This window comes from Rousettus aegyptiacus, unplaced genomic scaffold (assembly GCF_014176215.1).
Source record: "Rousettus aegyptiacus isolate mRouAeg1 unplaced genomic scaffold, mRouAeg1.p scaffold_m13_p_1, whole genome shotgun sequence".
NCBI lineage: Eukaryota > Metazoa > Chordata > Mammalia > Chiroptera > Pteropodidae > Rousettus > Rousettus aegyptiacus.
In genome coordinates this window covers 35,284,340-35,307,282 of record NW_023416284.1, presented here as the reverse complement: position 1 = coordinate 35,307,282, position 22,943 = coordinate 35,284,340, and the positions used below count along the sequence as shown (strand labels likewise).

General features: G+C 54.5%; 1 protein-coding gene across 4 annotated transcripts in view; it reads left to right on the top strand.

Annotated features, from left to right (window-relative positions):
* The window catches only part of GLIS1 (GLIS family zinc finger 1), a 211,144-nt gene extending 188,552 nt beyond the window's left edge, over nt 1-22,592 (top strand). Inside the window, exons 6-11 of one of the 4 annotated variants that reach the window (XM_016120330.2) lie at nt 4,405-4,503; nt 8,215-8,347; nt 13,136-13,289; nt 17,889-18,067; nt 18,689-18,856; nt 21,248-22,592. In XM_016120330.2, the coding sequence (XP_015975816.2) occupies nt 4,405-4,503; nt 8,215-8,347; nt 13,136-13,289; nt 17,889-18,067; nt 18,689-18,856; nt 21,248-21,405 (891 nt within the window). In that variant the 3' untranslated portion in view covers nt 21,406-22,592. Of the gene's footprint in view, nt 1-4,404; nt 4,516-8,214; nt 8,348-9,840; nt 11,603-13,135; nt 13,290-15,931; nt 18,068-18,688; nt 18,857-21,247 lie in introns of those variants that run through there. The other 3 variants (XM_016120328.2, XM_016120331.2, XM_016120332.2) reach the window with 3 other exon arrangements.
* Nucleotides 22,593-22,943: the final 351 nt, after the last annotated feature.

Genomic DNA, 22,943 nt, shown 5'->3' with positions numbered 1-22,943 from the left:
CAGGCCCCTGGAATGGTGACCTGGCCCCAGGTGCCTGTATGTCACCTCCTTTCCTTTTTTTGAGCTAGACAATGGGATAACCTGGAGTTTTTACAGGGTTGGTCCAAGCATTCTCTCTGTGAATATAGACCTCAGCGGTTAACAGAGCACTTCCTCAAACATGGTCTCCCACGATTTCATGCTTACACTGCCAGTTAGGGGGTCACTAACCCATTTGACAGATGAGGGTATGGGGGTGCTGGGAGGTTGAGTGCACCTGCTCAGCTGGAAGGTGGCAAAGCTGACTCAGAGATGGGCCTCACACTAGTCTCATAGAGCCCATGTGAGGGGGATACGAGGCCTGAGAGGACCCCAGCCCCTGCATGCAGCAGCAAACAGGTCTGCAGCCAGAGTTCGCCTCTGGCCGCTGGCCTGCCTGTGTCTCTGCTCTTCATGTAAATGTTTAGGGAGCTCTGCCGATGGGGAGCTGGGAGACCTAAGTGGCCATCTAGCCCAGCCTATCTAGTACATATATAGATGAGGAAACAGAGGCCCAAGAAGGTGACTGACGCCCCTCCAGGGTAAGCTGGAGGCCATGAAACAACAGAGGCCAAAGCTGGAGGCCCTCTGGTCCAAACTCTTTCTCTTATAGATAGGAAAGACAGGACCCCCAAAAGATGGGGGGTTGGCAGAAAATAGTGGGGAAGTCACATTTCGGGTTTAGGCCGGTCCCTGGGCAGAATTCCCGCCCCCCGCCCCCCACCACCATATCACATGCATCCTCTCCCAGTTTAATCCTGGTGATGACCCACAGGGTAAGGGCCATTATCCCTATTCTGCAAAAAAAAAGAAACCGAGAATTGAAGAGATGAAGTCATTAACTGTCACCAGTTGTTAAGTGGCAGAGCTGGGGTGCAAACTTGGGTCTGTCTGACTCCAAGTCCAGTGCCCCGGCTGGAGAAATGGAGCTGAGCAGAGGGGATGAGAGTATTAAGGATTAGTTTGGTCCCCAGCCTGAACTAACCCCCTCTCCCTGCCCCTCCCGTCTCGGGCTTCACTGTCACAGGCTGTGTTGGGGACATGAAGTGAGGAGGCATATGCTAACACATCCCCTGCCTTTATTACCTTCTCGCACGCCAGCTCTCGAGGCCCTTGGGGCCCAGTCCAGACACTGAGGGGGTGCAGCTTGTGTCCCAGCACCCTTGTTATGTCTCCAGAAGCCACAGGAAAGCACCAATGGCTCCAGGTCTCTCTGCACCTCCTCCTCCCAGGCCTGGGCAACATCCCTCCAGGCTTCTCGGGGTCACCCACCCTGACTTACTCCCTTCCTCCCTAAACTCCCTCCTGACTACATTTCCTGGACCCAGCCCCAAAGCAACAGGCCTCTAGCCCCTACTTGGTGAACAGAGCTCCGAGGGCTAGGTCAGATCAGGCTCAGGCCTTCATCACCCCGAAGGTCTAGGAGGTGCGGCCTGGGAGGTGCAACCCCCAGCTCGTGCCCATCCCCACATAAATGTCCCAGGTGACTCTGAGTGGCTAGGTTGCTTTCCCAGCATCCAAGGCTCCGAGGCCCAGCAGCTCAGCCTCCTGCAAGCTGGGTCATGTTTTCCAGAGGGGACCTAGTCATGTCCCCAGCTCCCCTCTGGCACTAGAGAACACGGGATTCTCTCCATGGGCAGGAAAGTGGTGGAATGGACTGGAGAGAACTAGCCTGGGTCCTAACCCTAGCCTTCCACCTGGTCCCAGAAGTGCAAGGAATGAATGCCAGCTAGCCTCTCTGAGCCTCAGTTTCCTCAAACACCTACCTCACAAGAGAGAGATGGGAATCAACTGAGATGACAGATGTATAGGCGCGACAAACAGTCTGCAAAACAAATATAAGTCCCTTCTTTTCTGTTCTCTGGCAGAATGCTGACTCAATCCTGCCATATCCCAGGCTCTTAGTGTAGGGTTCAAGTCCTGACTGCCGCAGACTCCATGAATAAGCCATTGTCCTGCTCTGGCCTAATTTTCCCCAACAGCAAGATGAGGGTGACGATCTTTCCTTTGCCCACTTCACTGGATCCACTGCAGACGAGAGCAGGCACCGTAGCAGAGTGTCATGGGCACACTCTTACCCACTTTGAGATCTTGGGCAAACCATCGGCCTTGCTTTTCTTTTGTGAAGTGGGGATGCTTCTCACGATCTGAAAGATCGTGGATGGCAGGTGCTCAGCACAGTGCCTGCACGTAGGGGACGCTCCGCACGTGAGCGGCATTCATGAGCACGGACCTGGAGGGCCCTGGGCGCCGGGCGCCTCAGTGCTCTGTCCTTCCAGCATGCCTGCGAGTGTCCTTGTTCATTAGCAAGGCTCTGGAGCCTGGGACTTGGCTGCTGCTTGGGACAGCCACAGGGTTTCCCGAGGGCCCACGGGAGGGCTGGGCTGCAGGAATGTTCTACACACGTCAGGCCCTGGAAAAACAAACACGGGGATGGGCCTTGTGCCCTCTTTCCAGGCGAGTGCATCTGCACACAAGGACCTCTGTTTGTTTGCTTTTTGACAAAAGCGTGTGGATTTGTATCAGTGTCCCCAAGGGACAGGGCCCGAGGCAGCGCAGGGCAGAGCCCGAGAGAGAGAGAGAGAGAGAGAGAGAGAGAGAGAGAGAGAGAGAGAGTTGGGATGAGGGTCAGGCCCATGAGAGAGAGAGAGAGAGAGAGAGGCGGGGTGCGTGTGTGTGTGTGTGCGTGTGTGTTCACGCGCGCGCGCATGTGTGCCTCTGTTTGTGCATATGCTGGGGTCGAGGTTCAGGCCCGTGGGAGAGGGGCACAGTGTGTCTGCATGTGCATGCATGTCTCTGTCTCTGTGTGGTTGGGCGGGGGGCAGGCCTGTACCTTCCTTTCAGCGAGGCCAGCCTCTCATTGCTCTGTCTCTTTCTTTTCGCTCTCCTTCGTTTCTTTAACCTGGCAACTCTCCGTGGCAGCACCAAGGTACAGTTATCTCTTTCTGCTTTCCTCTTCCCAGAAGGTCCCTGGGTCCGAGGTTGACCAACCTCACCTCGGTCCGCAGGACAGTTACCTTGAGGTTGAGGGGTGGGGGTGGTGTAGTTCCACGGAGGTGTGTCTGACAGGGACACAGCAATCCCTGGTTCTTAATCCGAGAGGGATCACCTCCTCCAAACGTTCTCCTGTCCCCTACAGCCACTGGAGGCCAGAGGGCCCAGAGAAATCGGAACTGCTAGATGTGTTCAAAAAAGGAAGCCTCAGGGATGTCAAGCCCCAGTAGCAGCTGGAGTCCCTAAGCAGGGTGTTGTGGAAGCTTCTGCGGGAGAGCTCAGAATCCGGTTATAGCCACAGAGCCCCTGCGCCGGGGCCAGCCCCTAGGGCCTGAGGGGAATCAAGGGACCCTCCGCCAAGGAAGACTCGCCACCCTGTAGATAAGGATGCCGGACAACTCAGCACAGGGCAGACAGTGCTGCAGAGGGGAACCCCAGGAGGTGGAGATGGGAAGAAGATGCGAAGAGGGCTTAGAGAGGAAGAGACAAGGGCTAGAGGCAGGGGCAGGGGGAGGGTGAATACTTATGCAAGTCCCGAGGCACAAGGGTCTTTGGTGGCCAGGATGGGCTGTATCCAAGGGCATCGGGGAGTACTGGAGGATTTAGAAGGTAAGAGCATGTCCAGCTCTGTGAGGAAGGCTCTCTAGCTATGAGTGTCGGGGAAGATTGGAGGTAGAGAGAGTGGGTGGGGCCTGGGCAGGAACTGAGGGAGGCCGTGGGCATGGGGGCCCCAAGGGGAAGAGACACAAAGGGCACAGATCTCTATCCTGCCCAGGCCTCTCTGAGATCACTTCCCTTCCGGCCTCCCATGATTGTCGAGGCAAGGATCAGAGAGCAGGCTGGGGACGCTGGTGCCCCTGCCAGGTGTGGCCAGCCACTCCCAGCCTGGGACCCTGCTGTACTCCAGCCTGACCGTGCCCCCCTTGCCCCATGCTGTTCCCCTCTGTTCCCTTCTCCTTCTCTTCCTCCTTTCCAAGGCAGCCGCTCATTTCACTTCTTGTCCACTCACTGCTTCTCTGCAGCTCTGGGCTACAAAGGGTATACTTTTCTCAGAGCCAGTGTCAGAGCTAGAAGAATCCTCAGTTGGCCCCATTTTGCAGAGGAGAAGAGTGGGATTCAAAGATGGGAGGCGATTTTCCTGAGGTCCCAATGTGAGGGTGAAATGAAGACACAAGCTCCCTCCTTCGATACCAGGCCAGGCACCTTCCCTGCACCCGTGGGTCTGCTGGCTGAGTCAGACCCCTCCTGGCCGGGAACATGGAGGGAGGGACAGGGCACGAGCCTGCAGTCTGCCCCTCGTGCAGTCATCCTCCCCACCGCAGGTCCCAAGCAGGACCTGGGCCTGGCGGGTGGCCCCTCACTCGCCCCGTCTCTTCCCTTCTCATGTTGCAGAAGCCATATGCCTGTCAGATCCCTGGCTGCTCCAAGCGCTACACGGACCCCAGCTCCCTCCGCAAGCACGTGAAGGCCCATTCAGCCAAAGAGCAGCAGGTGCGTAAGAAGGTAAGACGCCTCCCTTCCGGACCCACATCTGCAAACACCCCCTCGCCTCCCAGTCGCCCATCCAGCATCAAGCCAGGTACCCACGCTCCTTAAGTGCATTCATCCTTTCACGTGCTTGAGGATGCCGCTGTCCACCGTCCACCATCTGCCTCCCACTGGTACCCCGAATGTACTCCCCGACCCCTGCCAGCTGGACACATCATCTACCTCCTCTCCAATTCACCTGCCCACTCACCGTGGCTTGTTTAGTAAAGGTTTGATGTCAATGAAGATGCAAAAATAGAGAAGCATAGTCCCCACCTCCAACTTGAACCCGGCAGGTGAGAGACAGACATGAAGAGCCAATTCAGGATAATATAATAAAGACTACAACCGAGTTATGCAAGGGATAGTCAAAGGCACAGAGAAGGGGGCCTTAGCCCATCAGGGTGGGGACAGGAGGGTCCTGGAAGAAATGACACCAGCAGCAGTAGGGCCGAGTGGCGTGCGCTCTGGAGCCAGCCTGACAGGCTCGCCACCACTACCCTGGGGCCTAGGGCACGTTTCTTACTGCCTTCATTCTTCATGCCTCCCAGCTGTCCAGTGGAAGCAATCAAGGTCTTGCTTTAAAGGGTTATCATGAGGATTAAATGAGTAAAATATATGTTAAGGGTTTGGAACAGTATTTGGCCAAAAGTAAAAGCTCAGAACAAGGGGTGGTGCATTTTGTCAGTAAGTTCTTGGAGCAGGAGAAAGCATTGGGCAGATGAAGACAGTCAGAAGAGTATATACCCGAGAGTGACTGAAGCTTGAAACGCCATATGCAAGGCCCAGTGGGTGGCCTGCCTGTCTTGAGGCTGGGCAGTGAGGCAAGGAGGAAAGGCGAGGTGGGTGGGGTGGACTTGACAGGCCCAAAGCCCTGCAGAGGAATTTGGGCTGTCCCAAGGACAATGTGTGCCGTCGAGGGGTCTTAAGTAAAGAAGGGACATGTCACCTTGAAAGATGGCTCTGGAGGCAGCTTGCAGAATGGGTTGGGGAAGTTGGAGGGAAATCTGGGACAGGGAGGTCCTTGCTGGGGAGCAGGAGAGATGGTGGTGGCTGACCTGGGCCAGAGCAGGACGGGGAGAGAGGGGCGGGGCTTGGTGGAGGGAGTGCCAGGGGAGCACCAGTGTCAGACTCTGGGGGCAGGGTGGATGGTGGTCCCCTTCATCAGGACAGATGATCTAAGAAAGCAGCAGGTTCTGTTTGGGACGAGGTGTGAGCTGCCAGGGGACCCAGCACAGTGGGAGGGTTGGGGACTACAATTTGGGGCAGAGCCTTCCCTGCTGGGTTTAACCCACATCTCCAGAGGACCGCTGGGGGCAAGGGTATTTGAGTGCCGGGAAGGTATGGAAATAAAGAAAAATTCTAGGGCCATTGGTATGACGGCAGAGGACTATGGGAAGAGCCCATCAATTTGCTTGGTGAGATTTATGAAGCATCTCTTTTCCAAGCACTGTTCTAGGCTGTGAATACAGCCATGAAATAAGTAGAGAAAGGCCTAGAGGCTAGAGAAAGCAGACCGCCTTGGTCCTTGGGATTGGGGGTTTACAGAGATGGGGTGCTGGAGTGAGCAGGCTTCAGTGGGGACAACGATGGGGAGGGGACAACACGGCTTAAAACTTTGGTCTTTATCCCGTGGCAGTGGGAAGCAGTAAAGCAGAGAAAGGATGTAGTTAAAGCATGAGCCGCGAACTAACTTGCCAGTGAAAACACCGCATCCACATTCACCCTGAGAAGGGAAGGCCAAGCCCAGTGCTTCACAGACCAAATCTCATGTAGTCCTCACTATCACCCTAGGAAGTGGACTCTATCTTTTCCCATTTTAGAGATGTGGAAACTGAGGCTCAGTGGGTTCACAAATCTGCCCAGAGTTGTGCCCCACGAGAGTGACAGAGCCAGAATCTTATCTCGGACCCATCTGTCTCCAGGGCCTGAGTTCTCTCGGCCACTCTCAGGCTGAGGGGCCTGAGCAGGACGGGGAATGGCCCAGGCTCAATGCCAGGGAGGCTTCTATCCCCAGCAGACTGGTGCCCGAGGACCAGAATCCTGCCCTGGTTTTCCCAGGCCCCATGCTTGGCTCACAATGAGCCCCGGGGACCTGGGGCCACAGATCTGCAAACTTCTCAACAATAAGCATCCATTAAGAGCCATCGGGGATGATGTATCTTTCTGGGTAAAGCGACCCTTGTATTATGACAGCTCCTTGGCAGCCCTGCTGCATTTCAGAGAGAATTAGAAATGCTTTTCTTCCTTAATTCTCCTCTCCTGCTGCTCCTAATCCGATCGACATTGTGGTCTGTAAGGCATGCCTTGGCCCTCTTTTGCCAGAAACTTAATTTACATGGAAAACAGCTGCTGGGTCAGGGAGCTAAGAGCCCACTGGGAGACTGGGCATGCCTTCCCCAAGCCTAGGTGCTGGCCCTTCTGGCCTGGGAGGGTGGAAAAACCCTCGGGGCTGACTCTTGGCTGCTGTGCCACATGAGACAAGGCTCTTGCCTTCTCTGGGTTGGTTTTGTCCCAGGCAAAATGAGGATTTGGACAAGTCTATCTTCAGGCACTCTAGTAGTCAGGCTTTGGGATTTCCCTGGGAGAAGAGGCCCCTCCCATCAGAGCATATGTCCCCTTATCACTCGGTGTCCCTTGGGTCCCAACCAGTCCCTCCCTGTCCCTATCTGGCCCCATCTGGAGAGGCGAAGATGGTCTGAGGTGTCCATATATTGATCCAGTGTGACCCCTGTCATGTGACCATGTGTGACTCGGCCAGTTAGGGTCAGCCAGCCCTCACACAACACATTCAACAAGTGTGTTTATACCCATCATCTCGTTATTCCTCACAGCAGTCTGGGGTGAGGGGTGATTATTGTTGCTACAGGCAGGGAAGGGTGAACCCGAGAGGTTGAGTTATTAGTCCAGTGTCACACAGGGAGTAAGAGGAGATGGAGCGGGATTTGAACCCAGGTCTTTCGCCCCTAGTCCTGGACTATTTCCGCCATATCTGATGCCAGGAAAGAAAAAAAATATAGTGGGGACAGGTAGTAGAAGGAGGGAAAGACACTGCATATCTACTGTGTTTTACTCCCGTTGCATCAGCTTGCCTCTGAGCAGCCACGAGAACATGCCTCACAGACCTCTAGCCCCGGCTGCTGCACTGTGACACCCATCTCAGCATTTGTGCTGAGGCTGTGTCTCCTGCAGGCCGCTCCCAGGCAGTAACGAAGCATGGCAGGCCCCACGGGATGCCGAGGCAAGGCCTCATCCCAGGAGACACAGGACGCCCCTAACTTACAGCAGACTTTGGCTCCCTGAGGACCCCTTGGTTTCCTAGACTTTCGGAGCATGACCTCCTCTTTCCTTTCCTCCTTCTCTTGGGTCAGACTTGTGACATGGTCTGATGGCTCTCCCAGACGGCTTAGCGCTTTCACACAGGTACTTCCTCTATTAAAATCCTTGCATGGTCAATCTCGTCTTAGCATTTGCTTTTCAGAGCTGAACTAACACAACCTCCCCTGCGTACACAGTCAGCTCTGTTTCACAGACGAGGGAACTAGAGCATAGCAGGGTGAACGGTCTTGCCCTAGGGCCACTGTCCCTTCCTGCCTGGTCCCCTAAAGTGAAGGCTGCCAGTGGGTGGGCAGGTGTCTTTGGCTAACACACTCTCTCCCTGTGCTTGCTCCTTAGCTGCACACGGGCCCTGATACTGAGACCGACGTCCTGACCGAGTGTCTGGCCCTGCAGCAGCTCCATGCGTCCACACAGCTGGCTGCCAGCGAAGGGAAAGGTGGCCGCACCCTCGGCCAGGAGCTGCTCCCAGGTATGCATGCGGGGAGGCAGGGCCAGGCACACAGCCCGGAGGGCCCTTCCGCTGCCACCCGGGCCTGAAGGAAGACAACTCTGTGGGCCACCAGGGGCTGTATAGGCACCACTCGCTGAGGGACGCCCACTCCTCTGGGCTTCATTGCCTCCGCAGCTTACCTTTACTAGGCATACATTCCTTCACACTCGTCTGTGGCTCCCCCTGCCCATGGGGAGAAGCCCAGGCTCCTCTCAGCCTGGCCTCCGAGGCCTCACGGGACCTACGCACCTCCTGGCGACCTCCTGGTCCATACTTGGCACTTTGGACGCAGTTCCCTGATCCCCTTATACTCCTTCTGGCCTCAAAACCACTGTATACACTTTGCCAGCCTCCTCTGTCCTCTTCACCAAGGTAGCTCCTTCGTGTCCTCCAGCACCTGCCTGAATGTTCAGGCCTGGGCCAGGGCTTAGAGCCTCGTGTGCTCCCCACCATGACCCCTTGCCTCAGAGGAGAAAATCTAGGTGCTGAGAAGGTGGGCAGCTTGGCCATTATCACTTCTAGCTCATCACTAAACTCTGTGGCCCAGAGATGGGTCCCTGCAGGCCTATCCAGCTGGACACCCAGAGCCTCTGGTCAAGCTGAGGCAGCCTGTCTGTCCCTCCCCACAGCCGTGAGCCACAAGGCAGGACTTCCTGGTCGTGTGGTTTAGGAATCCAGCCCAGATCAGGGCAGTGTGACCTGTGGATTCCAGATGACAAAACTGTGCTCTACTCTCCTCTCCCCCTGAAGAATCTATAGTATCAGAGCAGAAAGCTCTTCCCACCCTCTGGGATTTCTTGAATTACTCTAACCATTTTAAATATTTTTTTTTTCCCATTTTGTATTCTTTCCTCTCAGCATCGAAGTAGCAGCAGATTGAAAACTATGTTAAAGCACTTACCAAAACAGCCTTAGGAAGAGGAGTTGTTTGCTCTTCTTCTGGATCGCCCTTCACAAGGGCGTGTGCTCAGATAGGCCACAAAGGCAAGGACATCCCAGGAGGATGGGTCCACGGAGGAGGGACCATACCCTTCTCCCTCCACCCAGGGGCTGCTTCTTACAGGGTTAGAGTTGCTAAAATAGCCAGGCCAGCAGGGACCACAGGGATGACCTAGACCAGGGACGAAGGTTTGCATCTCAAGTGCCAGATCTGTACTGCTTGGAGTTCTGTGTTGAGAAAGATTCTGAGGCTCAGCAGGCAAGAGGGCTGTGACTGATTAGCAAAGGCTGCCCTGGGGTGGGGGTCCTGCAGCCGCATCATTTTTACCCTGGGAGGACTCAGGAGAAGGACTGACCCTGGGAGGACTCAGGAGAAGGACTGACCCAAGATCATCAGGAGAAGTCAGCCGCAGATCAAAGCTTTTTCTTCCAGATACCAGCCCAGGGCTTATCCCAAACAGAGGGGCAAGAACCAGCAATAAGCACCTCTTGAGCACTTGGGCCAGTCGCTTTACAAACATCATCTCATTCAGCCCACAGCGAGTCCACGCTACAGATGAGAAACGAAATTTCTGAGACAGCACCACTGATGAGGCAGCACTGGGAGAACAACACGCCTGCCCAGGCCTGCTCCGACAGTGAGCGAGCGGTGTCTTCTCTGCCTTGGGCTTCAGTCCCCCACCCCATCAAGACCTGCTGTGGCAACAAATGTGATCATTTATACAAACCCAATGTGGCTGATGGTTTTATCATTATTATTGTTGTTGCTCATGGTGATGAGAAGAGTAAGTACTCATCCATCTCATAATGGTGCAACAGCCAACCTCCACCAAGCATGTGCAGGAGCCATTCTAAGGACTGTACATATAGATGTTAACTAACATAATCCTCATCAAGTACAGGCTTGTATGCTCTTTCTTTGCCCTGTCCTCGAGCAGCTTCCAGCACAGCAGGGAGAGAAGGACCAGCCAGGCAAACCTAGGAGTCCTGGACCCCCTGAGCTTCGGCCATCAGGTTCTGCTGCAGGCCTCTGGGCAGATGCCTGAAGCTCAGTTAGGAACAGATGTTAGGGCCGGAGGTTAAGCGCTCACAGCTGATGATTGATGATGCTGATTTACAGCCTGAAGTGGTTTGGGGAGAGGCCAGGCAGGCACTGTGGTGTCCCTACTCCCGCTGTCCCTCACGATGTGGTGATTCCCTCATTTGCAACCATTGTCTCCTCACGTGTTCAACACGCCTACTTCGCACACTCAGACGCCCATCATGTGTTTGTCCTCAGGAGTGGTACAGGTGGGGACCAGGACCCGGGAGGGTAAAGGCAGGGGAAAGCAGGGGAATGGATTTGAACAGTGTTAGGACATAAGAGTCCTGAACAGAGGGGCGAAGGTGAGGGAGGAGCTGGTGAAGGTGACATTGAATTTTCATTGTCTAACTATAGGAAGCTCCCTTCATAGGAAACCCTCAGGAGTTTCTCTGGCAGGCCTCCTTTAGAAGGCCCAGGGTACCATGACAGGCAGTGAGGATGTGAGAAGCATGAGGTCAGCATGGCTGAGGGAGAGGGAGCAGGATTTATCAGGATTCTAGGCCTGAGCTGTCAGGCCCCCAGATTGGTCCAAGCTGGTAGGTGAGGCAGTGCTAGCGAGAGTAGTAAGTGGAGCACGCTGTGAGCAGCACTGAGCCAATTCCATCCACAGAAATCCCCTCTGCTGCCTTCCTGACCAAGCTGGGGAGGAACCTGTGGTGGAGGGAGGCAATGGGTGGCTGTACGGGGGCTGCTGCCATGGGAGCAAAGATCCCTGAGACAGCGAAGGATAAGAACTGAGGCTGAGACGCAGAGGGTCTTCAGGAACCCATTCGGAGCCCTAGGGTCTCACAGCCATCCTGCAGTGAAGCCTGAACCAGAAGCCTCTGGCCAAACATCCAGGTCACGGCCTGATCTGGAACCCCGGGCTACTTCCTGGACCTGGCTCTAAGTGATTTTCTCTTGGTTTCACTTGGGAGCCTGATTAGCTGCCCACTGTATGACTTTTGACAAACCATTGATGTTCTTAAGACTTAGCTTCTTCATCTTAAAATGGGATCATATTATCTCCCCTGTGAACAGTGGTCAAGATGGTTAAACTAGTGTGGAAAAAGAGTTTGACACACAGCGCATTCTTAATTAACAGTAACTGTTGTTAATAACACACATTTATTGTAAGAGTAGAATTTCACCTAGTCGTGGGGATGTAAAGTACAGCATAGGGAATATAGTCAATAATGTTGTAATAACTATGTACAGTGCCAGGTGGGTACTAGACTAATTGAGGGGATCACTTCGTAAATTATATAAATGTCTAACTACTGTGCTGTACACCTGAAACTAATATAAGATAATATTGCATGTCAACTCTTATTGAAAAATAAAACTTTTTTTAAAGAGTAGAATTTCACCTAATATAACCCATCCATAGGATTTCTGCTGTTCTAACTCCAGGCCAAGGGTTGCAAACTGTTTATTCTCCTAGGCACAGTGTTTCATTTTTTTTTTCCCTAACAGTTTGAATGTAGAGGCCTTAAGGAGCATAGTCTCTCCACTTTGCCACAGTCCTCACTACTCCCTATTGTTGACTCTTGTACTTTTACTTATTTTGCTCCCTGTCATGTCACCTAAGACATTGAGCTTGCAATCCCTGCCATAGCTCTGCTCAACTCCTTGTAGTAGTTCCTTGAATTGCAGACCTGGGCCAGAGGGGCCAGCTTGAGATGGGCTAGCCCTGGAACCTCAACCACCTGAGGAAATAAAAGTCCCTTTTTTACCGTGTCTATGAAAAAAATCGTGATGTGTTCTCAGATGGCCCTCATTAGGTGGTAAAGAGCACTAGGTCTGGATCTATTAGGACAAGAATGATAATTCAAAATGTAACAGCTGGTCCAGCATGAGCTAGAAAAATCAAAGTGGACGCTACATCAGTGCAGCTCTGGGCACAGCCCCTGGTCCCCAGAGTCCTCCCAGGGCACCAGTTTGATGAATCGATGTCTAGGAAAATGATATCAATTTCTATTAAAATTCAAATAAACATGGCAAGATTAAAGAAGATAGAATAAGGGAATGTCTGAAATTTGCAACTCTTGCTGTGATCCATCTCAGACTCCAGTCCTAGAGTAGTTTATTTTCCCCTCTAGTTGGGGTCCCTTGGTGAAGGCATTTAGGGATCACTGTGCTCAGTGATTATACTCAGATCCCTGATTTGGCCCCTGGAGCAACATCTGACCCTGACCTAGTGTCCTGATTTGGTTCATTAGCCTGCTTACATTCTTAACAAAGATAAGACCCTTAGGAGTAAAAGGTGATAAAAGGTAGTATCAACCTGCAGATGCCTTCTAGAGCTAGAGTCTGCTTCTCTCAAGCTTCTCTCCATTCCAGGATCCCTGCCTGGAATACACAGGGTAAACCCCTTCTTTCCCAGAACTTTCCCAGGGACTTGGGGCAGCCCGCTCCATACAACTCCCCTGCCCCGATACACATGCGCGCGCGCGCGCACACACACACACACACACACACACACACACACACACACTCAGAGCCAGACACTCCCCCAGCCTCTGACAGCCCGTTGTCATACCTCTGCCATCAGGGTAGGACCCAGCCTTACTCATAGCCCTCAAAAGAGCAGAATAGAATCATCGTCTCCTTTGTCTGGGTCCCTAACCTTCTATTTACACAACCTTGCTGGTTCCCCTTCTTATTTTTCTTTCTCCCATAAGCAGACACCCAGCTCCTGGGTTGTCCACAGCCATCTCTAGGGAGTGGCCAAAGCCCAGCAATATTTGTTTGCTTCCCTGCAGGCATGTATCCTGGCTCCATCACCCCCCATAACGGGCTCGCGTCAGGCATCCTGCCCCCCACGCATGATGTCCCATCCAGGCACCACCCACTGGACGCCACCACCAGTTCCCACCATCTCTCCCCTCTGCCCACGGCTGAGAACACCAGGGATGGGTATGTACAGTAAGCTAGCCCTCCTTCGAGGCAGCAAGCGGGCACCTGCATGAGAGGCAGGTGAGGGCAGGCATCCCGCACACTAAATGGTTATTACCGATAATGAAAATAGCCATTTTTTAGGCAGCACTTCCTGTGTATTGCATTTGAACCAAACATTTTGTGTGCACGATTTCACTGGTGCCTCATAGGTAGATGGTATTGGCATCCAGACTTCTTAATGCCTCAGCTTGTGCACCTTCTCCTCCTCTGTGGGGGTGGCCCTAGGAGGACGCTGTGTCCCCACCTGACCCCTGCATTCTGGGCTGCCACACCCAGGCCTCCTTGGGAGCCTCACTCTCGCTTCTCTGTGGCTCACACCGTGCATTTGGTGAGCAGACTGCCCACTGCCCACTGCAGAGGTTCTGACCTGTCCCTCCCCACCATTTCTAGCTACCGCAGCCATGAGCATTGCCAGGGCTATCCAGGAGACCTTCCTGCAGGATCACTGGAGGAAGGGGTAGTCTCTTCCTACATTCAATGTGGTTCCCATCATGGCCACTTAATTGGCTGGAAATGGTGAATGTGCTAATTGCTGGCTTCTAATATTGCTGAAATCTGTTTTCCTTGACCTACTCGCTGCCCCCTGCCACTTTTGCTTATCACCAGAAGGACCGATCAAACTTGTTCGCCAAGGCTTGGCCCCAGTGTCTTCTTCCTCCCCTGCCATTCCTCCCCAAGGCCGCAGCCTCGCCCTGTCTGTGCATGGGGCTGGCCTGGCTTCCTCATCAAAATTCTTGTCCGGGGCTCGTAACTGGGCTCCTCCTGCTGTTCGCCCGTCCTTTTATTCAGTGTCCAGTTGTTAAGTGCCTGGTGTGTGCAGGCCCTAGGCCACCGATGACCCCAACCCTGGAGAAGCTCCCTGTGAGGAGGGGAGGTGGACACACCTGCAGGGGCCGACTACACAGGGCAAGTGCTCTGAGGGAAGGAAGCAGAAGGGACGGGAAGCCCAGAGGAGAACTAAGTGCAGTGAAGCGGGACGGCAGGGAAGGCTTCCTGGGGGTTTCGCTAAGCCGGGCCTCCAAGGTTAAGCAGGAGCTGGCTGCGTGGAGAGGCCGGGAGAAAGGAGCAACAAGTGTCGGCAAGCGTGCTGAGAACTTGGTATGTTCTAGGAAACAGGAACCTTCGTGTGGGGTGACAAGCTCAGGAGAGAGGTTACAGGGCCGCATCACAACGTCTGTGGCAGGACTCCATCTGAAGAGTCTTAAGCAGTGATGTGGCAGGTTTAGGGGTGAGGATATGCACCCTGCAGCATGGGCCTAGATTGCTGGGGGCAGCATCAAATGTGGGGTGAATCGCAGCCTGAGCCATGGCTGGCGTGTGGGCAGGAGATACCCCCAGAAGACATTAGCGACATAGAATTAGCAGGATTTAGGGAAACGCTGGCTGGTGGAGAGAGGACGGGCCATCAGGGTGAGACTGTGTTATAAATGGGTAGAGAACCGTGAAGAGGCAGCCTGACGGGGTGCAGAGGAAGACCCAGAAAACCAAGTCCTCCCTGAGCCTCAGTAAGGTGTACATTAAAATACCCTCTTGCAGGCAGGTAGTAAGATCCCTGCACGTGTCTGATGCTGTATGTGTCGCCTGATACGGCTCCCTTGGGCACAGTGCCCCACCTCCCACCTGCCCATCCGCCCACCAGCCAGCCCAAAACATCTCCAACCGAAGAAAAATAAGCCAGAGGCCTTGCCCTGCTCGGCCCTGTGTACTCTGCTCTGCCTCATTCGTCACCTGCCTGCTGCCTGCATAAGTGCCCATCGAGAATTTCTGCAATGAGAGGTAGAGTGATGACAAGACTGAGACAGACCCCCCAGCCCACCTGCCCAGCCATGCCCGCGGGAGCTGGGGCTCATGCCATCGCAACTGCTGGGCGCCCAGGCTCCTCTGGGCTGCCAGAGAGAAGGGCCCTCGCGCCTGACACCAGGCCCAGGCCCAGCTTGAATGGGTTTCTTTTTTCAGCCCCTGAGAAGGGGTTTGGTGGGGAAAAGTTCTCCCCTTCAGCCTCCCCTTCCTGCCAAAGTCAACAGGGAAGGCCACTCGCAGTTCCCCAGTGGTTTGCTGGGACGTTTAAATAGCTCGACAGAATTATCTGATTCACTCAAAAATATGCTAAGAGGGCCTGACTTCATGACCAAATTTATTTATTCTGGCTCAGGGAAGACGCCGAATAGGGTGGTGTTTTACCTCGGCCCCGTACGAGGTATGAAGCCCCCAGTCTGCCAGGCCAGCGAGGTTTTATATTAATTTTTATGGGTTCCAATTGAAGCAAAAATATTTGATTTAAGAATCATTTGCATGACTCAGAAGAGGAGCTCCAGATGATCTTTTTTCCTTTTAAAGTGTTCAGGTAGAGCAGCGTAACCTCAGCCTTCACGTCTGCTGCAGAGAGAGTCGTGTTCTGTTTAATTTCACTGGCTGTGAAGGTGGCAAATGTGAATTTATGGCAGGTTTGAGACAGGAAAAACAAACTTTGGAAATGCCTGTTTTTTCCCCTTCAGATCTGGTTCTCCTTAATTCTGCAGTGCCGTTAATCTCTGGGTTTTGTGGCAGAGCAATTCAGAAACCCATTTGTTAGTACTTATCAGCTGTTTTCTGTGTGCCAGGCCCAGCGCTGAGCACCGTGTGACTGAGAGGACCGACACCTGGCCCTCTCCAAAGGCGCTTACAGGGGAGCGGACCAACAGGAAATCAGGGAAGAGCTGGAATGTGGGTGCCAGGCCGGGGTGGGCAAAAGGCAGGCGGGCAGCACCCAGCAGGCCCGAAGGAGGATCCACCCTCCTGGCCACACCTTGGCACAGCCTCAGCCAGGAGAACTGGTTATGAGGGCACACAGCTTGTGTACAGCCCTCCATGGTTTATAGAGCACAGTGAAAGAACCTGGCCCACCTGACAGCCCTAAAAGCATTAATGATGATGGTAATGAGGATTCATTCATGGAGGCCTAAGGAAGATTCAGTTCATTAACTTGAGGAGACTGTCGCGGTGCATCCCAGGTGGTAGATGCTTGAGTTAGGGACCAGGGACCCAGAGCAGAGCCCCTCCTGCTGCTGCCTTCAGCACGCTCTTTATAAATGGTGACAGTGCAGTGGAGGGGCAGTGACAGGAGGATGCCCAAGTTGGAGGGAACAGACGGGGACCCAGGAGAGGAACAGACACGGAGCCACTGACCTCTCCCAAAATCTCCTCTCCCTGTTTCAAGATAGTCTTGCTTCCTTAGAGAGAGGATGGGCCAGGATAACATGCTTAGCCTACAGAGGTCACCTGCAGCTGTGACACTGACATCTGCAGTATATTTTAATGTGGACAGTCCAGCAAATCCACGAGTGCAAACAAGAAAATGGAGACTGAACTCTCGCTCTCGCCTTCTTTCTGCAATGTGCATAAATGCTTTATAGGCCAGGAGCCTTCAGCCTGGCCCCAAGGGCCCCCAAGTCCAACTGAGCCCAGGATCATTTTGGTTCCTGTGAACAGACCCCCAGGAAGGCAGGATGAGGAAGGAACATGGTCTACAGGGAAGTGCAGTCCGGTTAGACGGCATACCTGGGCTCAGCTGGGTTCGGGGTGATGGCACAGCTCAGCCACTGCAGTCTTGTTTCAGAACATGAGCTTCCAGCGAGCACAGGCTCCGGCCTGCTTCCCCTCAGACTCTGTATAAATGGAGGTGGTGAGTCCCCCATCACAAGATGTATGCAAGAGGAGGAGAGATGACCGGGGATGGAGGCAGAAGTCACTAAAAGTGCACTGTGCAAGGGAATGGAAGCCAACTTGGACATCAGACCTACCTGCCAATTTTCTTTTCCTTCATCTTCATAATAATGATGATGAGTCACAGAGTAGCTAATATACCTGACATGATACTGGGTGCTTTGTCTACATTGCTTTATTTATTTTACCCTCCCCATAACTTTATATGTCAGTGCTGTGTGGCTGGGACTAACTTAGGCCACCTCTCTGAACCTTGGTTTTCTTGTCTGTGAGAAGGACACAGGAACATCTGGGGTGGGCAGAGGCTCACTGAATGGCGACTTTCTCCTGCTAAGGAACTGCCAACGCTTTCAGTGCGGCTGTTCTTGGGTTCGTCCTCCAAGTAGCCAGACACAGGATTAGTGTCGGGGTCCAACAGGGGGCTGGTGTTTAGCCCTGGCTGATAACAGTTGCAGTGTGTGTCAGGAAGAGAACGCAGCAACCCTGTGAGGAGACCAAGGCTCAGAGACATTAAGCATCTTGCCTAAAATCACATGGGCAGTGAGCAGACCTGGAGTTTTAAATACAGTTCTGTGGACTCCAGAAGTCGTGCATATAAGTGTTTCTTGCTGACTGTCAGTCCTAAATACCAAAGAGAAGTTTTTCTTTTTAGAGCCCAAAGGATTTTAAAATTTAATTCCAGTTTGAAAATAATCAGAAATAAAATCTTCCTCTTCTAACTTTGCTGTTGCAAGTTAGAGCAGGTCAGCTAGTGAGCACGTCATTGCTGGAGGAGAGCAAGCATGGTAGCCATACCTCTGGCCCTCGCAGCCTCCAGAGCCCCGTCCTGCTCATGGCTGTCTCTGTTGTCTTCAGGTTGGGACCCAGCCTCCTGTCACCCATGGTCAGCCCACTGAAGGGGCTTGGGCCACCACCGCTGCCACCATCCTCCCAGAGCCATTCTCCAGGAGGCCAGCCCTTCCCCACGCTCCCCAGCAAGCCACCCTACCCACCCTTCCAGAACCCTCCACCCCCGCCTCTGCCCAGCCCGCAAGGTAAGCTCTGGCCAGGGGCCCTCTCTTATATACACACATCGGCTCCTGCTAGGGTTCCCAGGAGGAAAGGGACACCAACCAAGGGGAGGCAGGTGGGGAACAGAATGACAGCAAGCACCGAGGGCCACACTGGGAGAAGACAGAGTCAGGTGACCCAACACGCCTAGTCAGGAGCACTTTCTGGAGGAAATTTGTTCTGAGCAGTGATAGGGCATCAAAGGGCTCTCCCTGCAGGGGGCACGGCAGGGGGAACAGCGTTGGCAGAGGCAGGGGACAGCCTGCTGCTTGGCGGAGCAGTGAGTGGGTGCTTATCTAAGAAGGGAAGAGGGTAGAGGGCCAGCAGTCCCTTCCCTCAGAGCACTCTCAGCTGCCACGAATCACTGGGGTCAGGCACAGCCTCATGAAGCGGACTCCCCAGACCCCTCCCCGTGCAGGGCACACCTGGGAGGAGGGGCCCCGGACCTTTGCCCCCTTCCAACCTGGGGGCTCCCTTCTCTCGGTCATACCTACCATGCCCGGGCAGGACAGAAAGGGGGTGGTGAACAGCACAGTGGGGACGGTCCCCTCCCTGCCCTGGGCCTTTCCCTGTGTAAATGCAGCCCCTGCGGCCTCCCTCGGCAGGGTACCAGGGCAGTTTCCACTCCATCCAGAATTGCTTCCCCTATGGCGATTGCTACCGGACAGCCGAGCCAGCAGCCAGCGGGGACGGCCTGGCCGGGGAGGCCCACGGTTTCAACCCCCTGCGGCCCAATGGCTATCACAGCCTCAGTGCACCTTTACCTGCCACAGGTAAGCCCCTTCTATATGCTTCCCTTCCCTGAGCACCTACAAAGGCCCAACCCTATGCTAAGTGCTTTATGCACATTGTCCCACAGCCTTGGGACAGCCCTACAAGACAGAGTCATCCCCACTTTATGGAGGGGGAATGAAAGTTTCAGAGAGGTCCCAGGATCCTACGGAATGGGGATTCGCACCCTGCCTGACTCCAAAGTTAGTGTTTCTTCCACACTCACATGGTTTATACATCTCTGGACTCCAGCAGGTTTCTGAAAAACAGAGGAGTCAGACTGGAGCTCACAATCTAGTTGATGTTTCCCTCTGAATACTTACTGAGCACCTACTATGTGCAGGCATGGCTGTAGACACTGGAGATCCAGCAGGGAATGAGACAAATACTGACTCCCATTTAACAGATGAGGAAGCTGGGGCCCAGAGGGGCCACACTGCTAGGAAGGGACAGAGCCTAGAGGTCACATTTGTTCCTTGTGCTCTGTCTGTGTCCCCTACAGGGCCCCTGGGCCTTCCCCAGGTAATGCTCTGGCTGGGGTGGAGAAGCTCAGTGAGAGAGGAGGGCTGTGCATGGCAGAGTCAGGCTCAGATCAGCAGGACCAGCCCTAGTCGGAGCAGGGCACAGGTGGGTGGGGCTGGACATTCCCTTGATTTCCCCAAGACAAGCCCCGGAGCTCAGGTCCAGCTGGAAGCTACAAGGCCTGGGCAGGATGGGATCCCCAAACAAAGGGGAGCCTGAGACCCTGTCCTAGAGGCCCCTTGGGCGGCTCTGAGTGTGGAGGGGTCAGGACGTAGGGACAAGCGTCGAGGCCACAGATGCGCACACACAAAGCTGTGGGCCCATGTTTCCTGTGCACACACATGCTCCCATGTCTGCGTATGTCTTCTTTCTTCACGTGTCTGTGGGATGCATCTTTGCGTGCATGTGTGTGCAGGGCCAGCACAGGTGGGTTCGAAGCACTGTGAGTCCTACAAGTGTCAGGAGTTTGCAGGGCACATGTGCTCATGTCTGCACACACGTACTCACACTGTGCTTGTGCTGATGTTCACGCCCCATCTGTGCACACACACCCGCGTTCCCTGTCCCGTGACCCCAGTGATGTGCACCCACGTGTGCTCCCCATTCCATGACCCTATCTTTGTACGCAGATACGTGCCCAATCACAGGGTGTGCAGGGACAGGTGGGTGTGTTCCAGGTTTACACACACATGGATTGGTGTGCGATTAGGCCCAGGCTGCTGTCCTTAGCACAGCTGGCTCTTACTGCCTGGTCCTCCACCCAGCCCCCGCCAGCCCAAGGCGGGATTTCTTGGTTTAGCAGCAAAGCCTGAAGTAAATAGTTCTTAGGGGGTAAGAAGGGGCTTCCATGCCCCTACACGGGGAAGGCCTCCCCTCTCTCCTGCTGTCTTAATGGCAGCCCAGCAGCCAGTTCCTACTCCAGGCCCCACTCAGCTGCCCACACCAAACTGAGAAAAGACACAAGGCTGAATTCAAGCTGACAAGGTGTGGTCTTGAGGCCTCAGGAATAGTTCAGCCTGATCCCATTGCATGATGGGAAGACTGAGGCCCACCTGTTTTAGGCTATGGAAGTTCATGACAATAGCTCAGGCACAGAGCCCTAAGGCCAGGACCAGACAAGCCAGCCTCTCCGGGCCCCTCTGGGGTTGAGGGCCTCTGAGCAGGAACTCCACTCAGAGACAGCATGTCCAGTGGAAGAGCCAGGTGTCTCAGAGACAGATGGGCCTGGCTTCGAAGCCCAGGTCCCCCACTTACCAGCAGTATGAACTTGGGCAAGTATCTTGCCCTCTCCGAGCCTGGCTTCTCAGCTGTGCGATGGGATGATGAATCCCGCCTCCTAGGATTTTTGCAAAGCTTAAGTGAGATGTGGCTTTACCGAGCTCTTAGTAAGTGCCCAGTGAGTGCTGGCCCCCTTCTTTAGGTTTCTTATGTCTGGTGGGGTAGAGGAACCTGAAATAGTAGGGTGGGCAGGGTCCTCCTGCCAGGGGGGAACCAGCCCCAATGGCCACCCAGCACTTCGCTGCGATAAGCCACTTCCGTACCCCTGCTCTCACCCATTCTGCCCCACAGTCAAGCACTGGGTCAAAGACCCCCCAGGCCACGTGGAAGCCAGCATGTGCCTGTCTTCACAGCTGCCCTGGGCCCCTTGGAACTGCAAGGCCTAGGGCACCTCCTCCCAAGCCTCTCCCCACCAACCACCCACCTCCCCTACCTGGAAGGGCAGAGAGCTTAGAGCAGGCCCTGCTAAGGGAACGCTGTGAGGAGGGGCCCTGAGCAGGAGGGTGGTGTCTGGAAGCCAGGAAGAGATGACAAGGTATAGCCCCCGATTTCTCCAGCCCAGATTCTGTCCCCTCCGTCCAATACACCCATAGGCTACGAGGCCCTAGCTGAGGCCCCATGCCCCACGGCGCTGCCGCCGCAGCCATCTGAAGACATCGTGTCCAGCGGCCCCGAGGACTGCAGCTTCTTCCCCAACGGGGCCTTTGACCACTGCCTGAGTCACATCCCCTCCATTTACACGGACACCTGAAGGAAGGCCCCGCTCCTGCCTGTCCGGCCTCCACCACAGATGCTGCCTTGCCCACCCACCGCGTCTTCCCAACCTCGGAGCACCCAGCCTGAGCAGCCAGACCAAAGCTCTCCACGCACTCAGGGTGCCGGGTTTGCAGCGGCCACCCAGCACTGGCCGGAAGCAATCGTCCGAGCCTGAGCCAGGCACTCGGAGGTACCCGTCAGGGTCCGTGACCTGTGATGTTCCCCCGACTGTCGTCTCCCTTTTCTCTCCCTAGTGGTTTTAAAAATCACAGACCTCGTGTATGTAAAATGTACAGAAATTGTTTTCCATTCCCCTGCGAGTTTTATATTTTTGGTTTTACAAGAAAAACATTAAAAACTGGAAATGAGAGTTGGGGGCCTGGTTCTGCTTAGTCATTCAGCCTAGAGGCCGAAATCAGGAGAACGGTGGAGGAATGTGTAACGGAGCCAGCGTGAGGGGCTCAGAAGGCCACGTGGAGACTAGCTCGGGCGCTGGGTTCCTCCAGTGGGAATGGGTGCCTGCGTCACATGGCCCATGTCACGTGGCTCTTGCCACATGCTGCGGGCCTTACAGACACCAGTACTAGTCCCGGAACCTCACCGAAAGGCAGTCTTATCTCCATTGGCAGGCAAGCAGTCCAAGGCCAGCACTGAAATTGGAACCCAGATGCATTTGACCCAGAACTTTGCTCTCTGCACTGACCTCTCAGCGGGTGGAAAAACGTACTTCAGTTCTGTCCTGGCTTTGGGTAAACAGGGCAGGCCATGGGAGGGCAGTCCAGGCCTTCCAGGGACAGAGCCCAAGTGGCCTCTGGAAGGCGGGGGGCAGAGGCAAGGCTCCTGCAGCCAGGCCAGGGTGCAGGGCGCACCGTTTGCGCAGAGTCCCATCGCAAAGCCAGGGAGGGAGGGCAGAGGAGGTCAGTTCTGAGGGCACCAAGGCTCCCATGGGGCTGCCACTCTCCTCTGCCTGTCTCCCTCCCCATTCTCCAGCACCAGGAACAGACTCACCATCCAGGCCTGTGCAGGTGCCCTGGACAGTTTTGTGCCTCACCAAGTCACCCAGAAGGGCACCTGGTAAAAAAAAATTTTCAAGGAAAATTCCTGCCTTGTCACTACTGAAGTGAAACAAAGCAAGGGAGATCGAATTTACTGCATCCCTACTGTCTGTCGGGCCGTCCCGTGATCTGGAAATAGCCGTGTGGAGGGTCTTTCTCTCCCCTCTTGGTATCGCGTGGCTGGATTAGGTAGCCAAAGTGAGATGGAAAGGTCTAGCCAACCTCCTTCTTAGGGGGGGTGGTGAACTAAGGTTCAGAGAGGCCACTGAGCCACACGGTGACAGATCCTATGATCCATACCTGGACCCTCCCCATAATCTAGGGATGCTGTGATCACACCTAACCATGCCGGGCTAGCTCTGTGCCAGGCCTGCATGTGCTGCTCCATGTGACTCAGCTCTCCAACTCCTGTCCACCCCTCAGGTGCAGAGCTGACTTTTGGGGACTGTGACTGGGGCTTCCTTCCCTCTGGCCGATT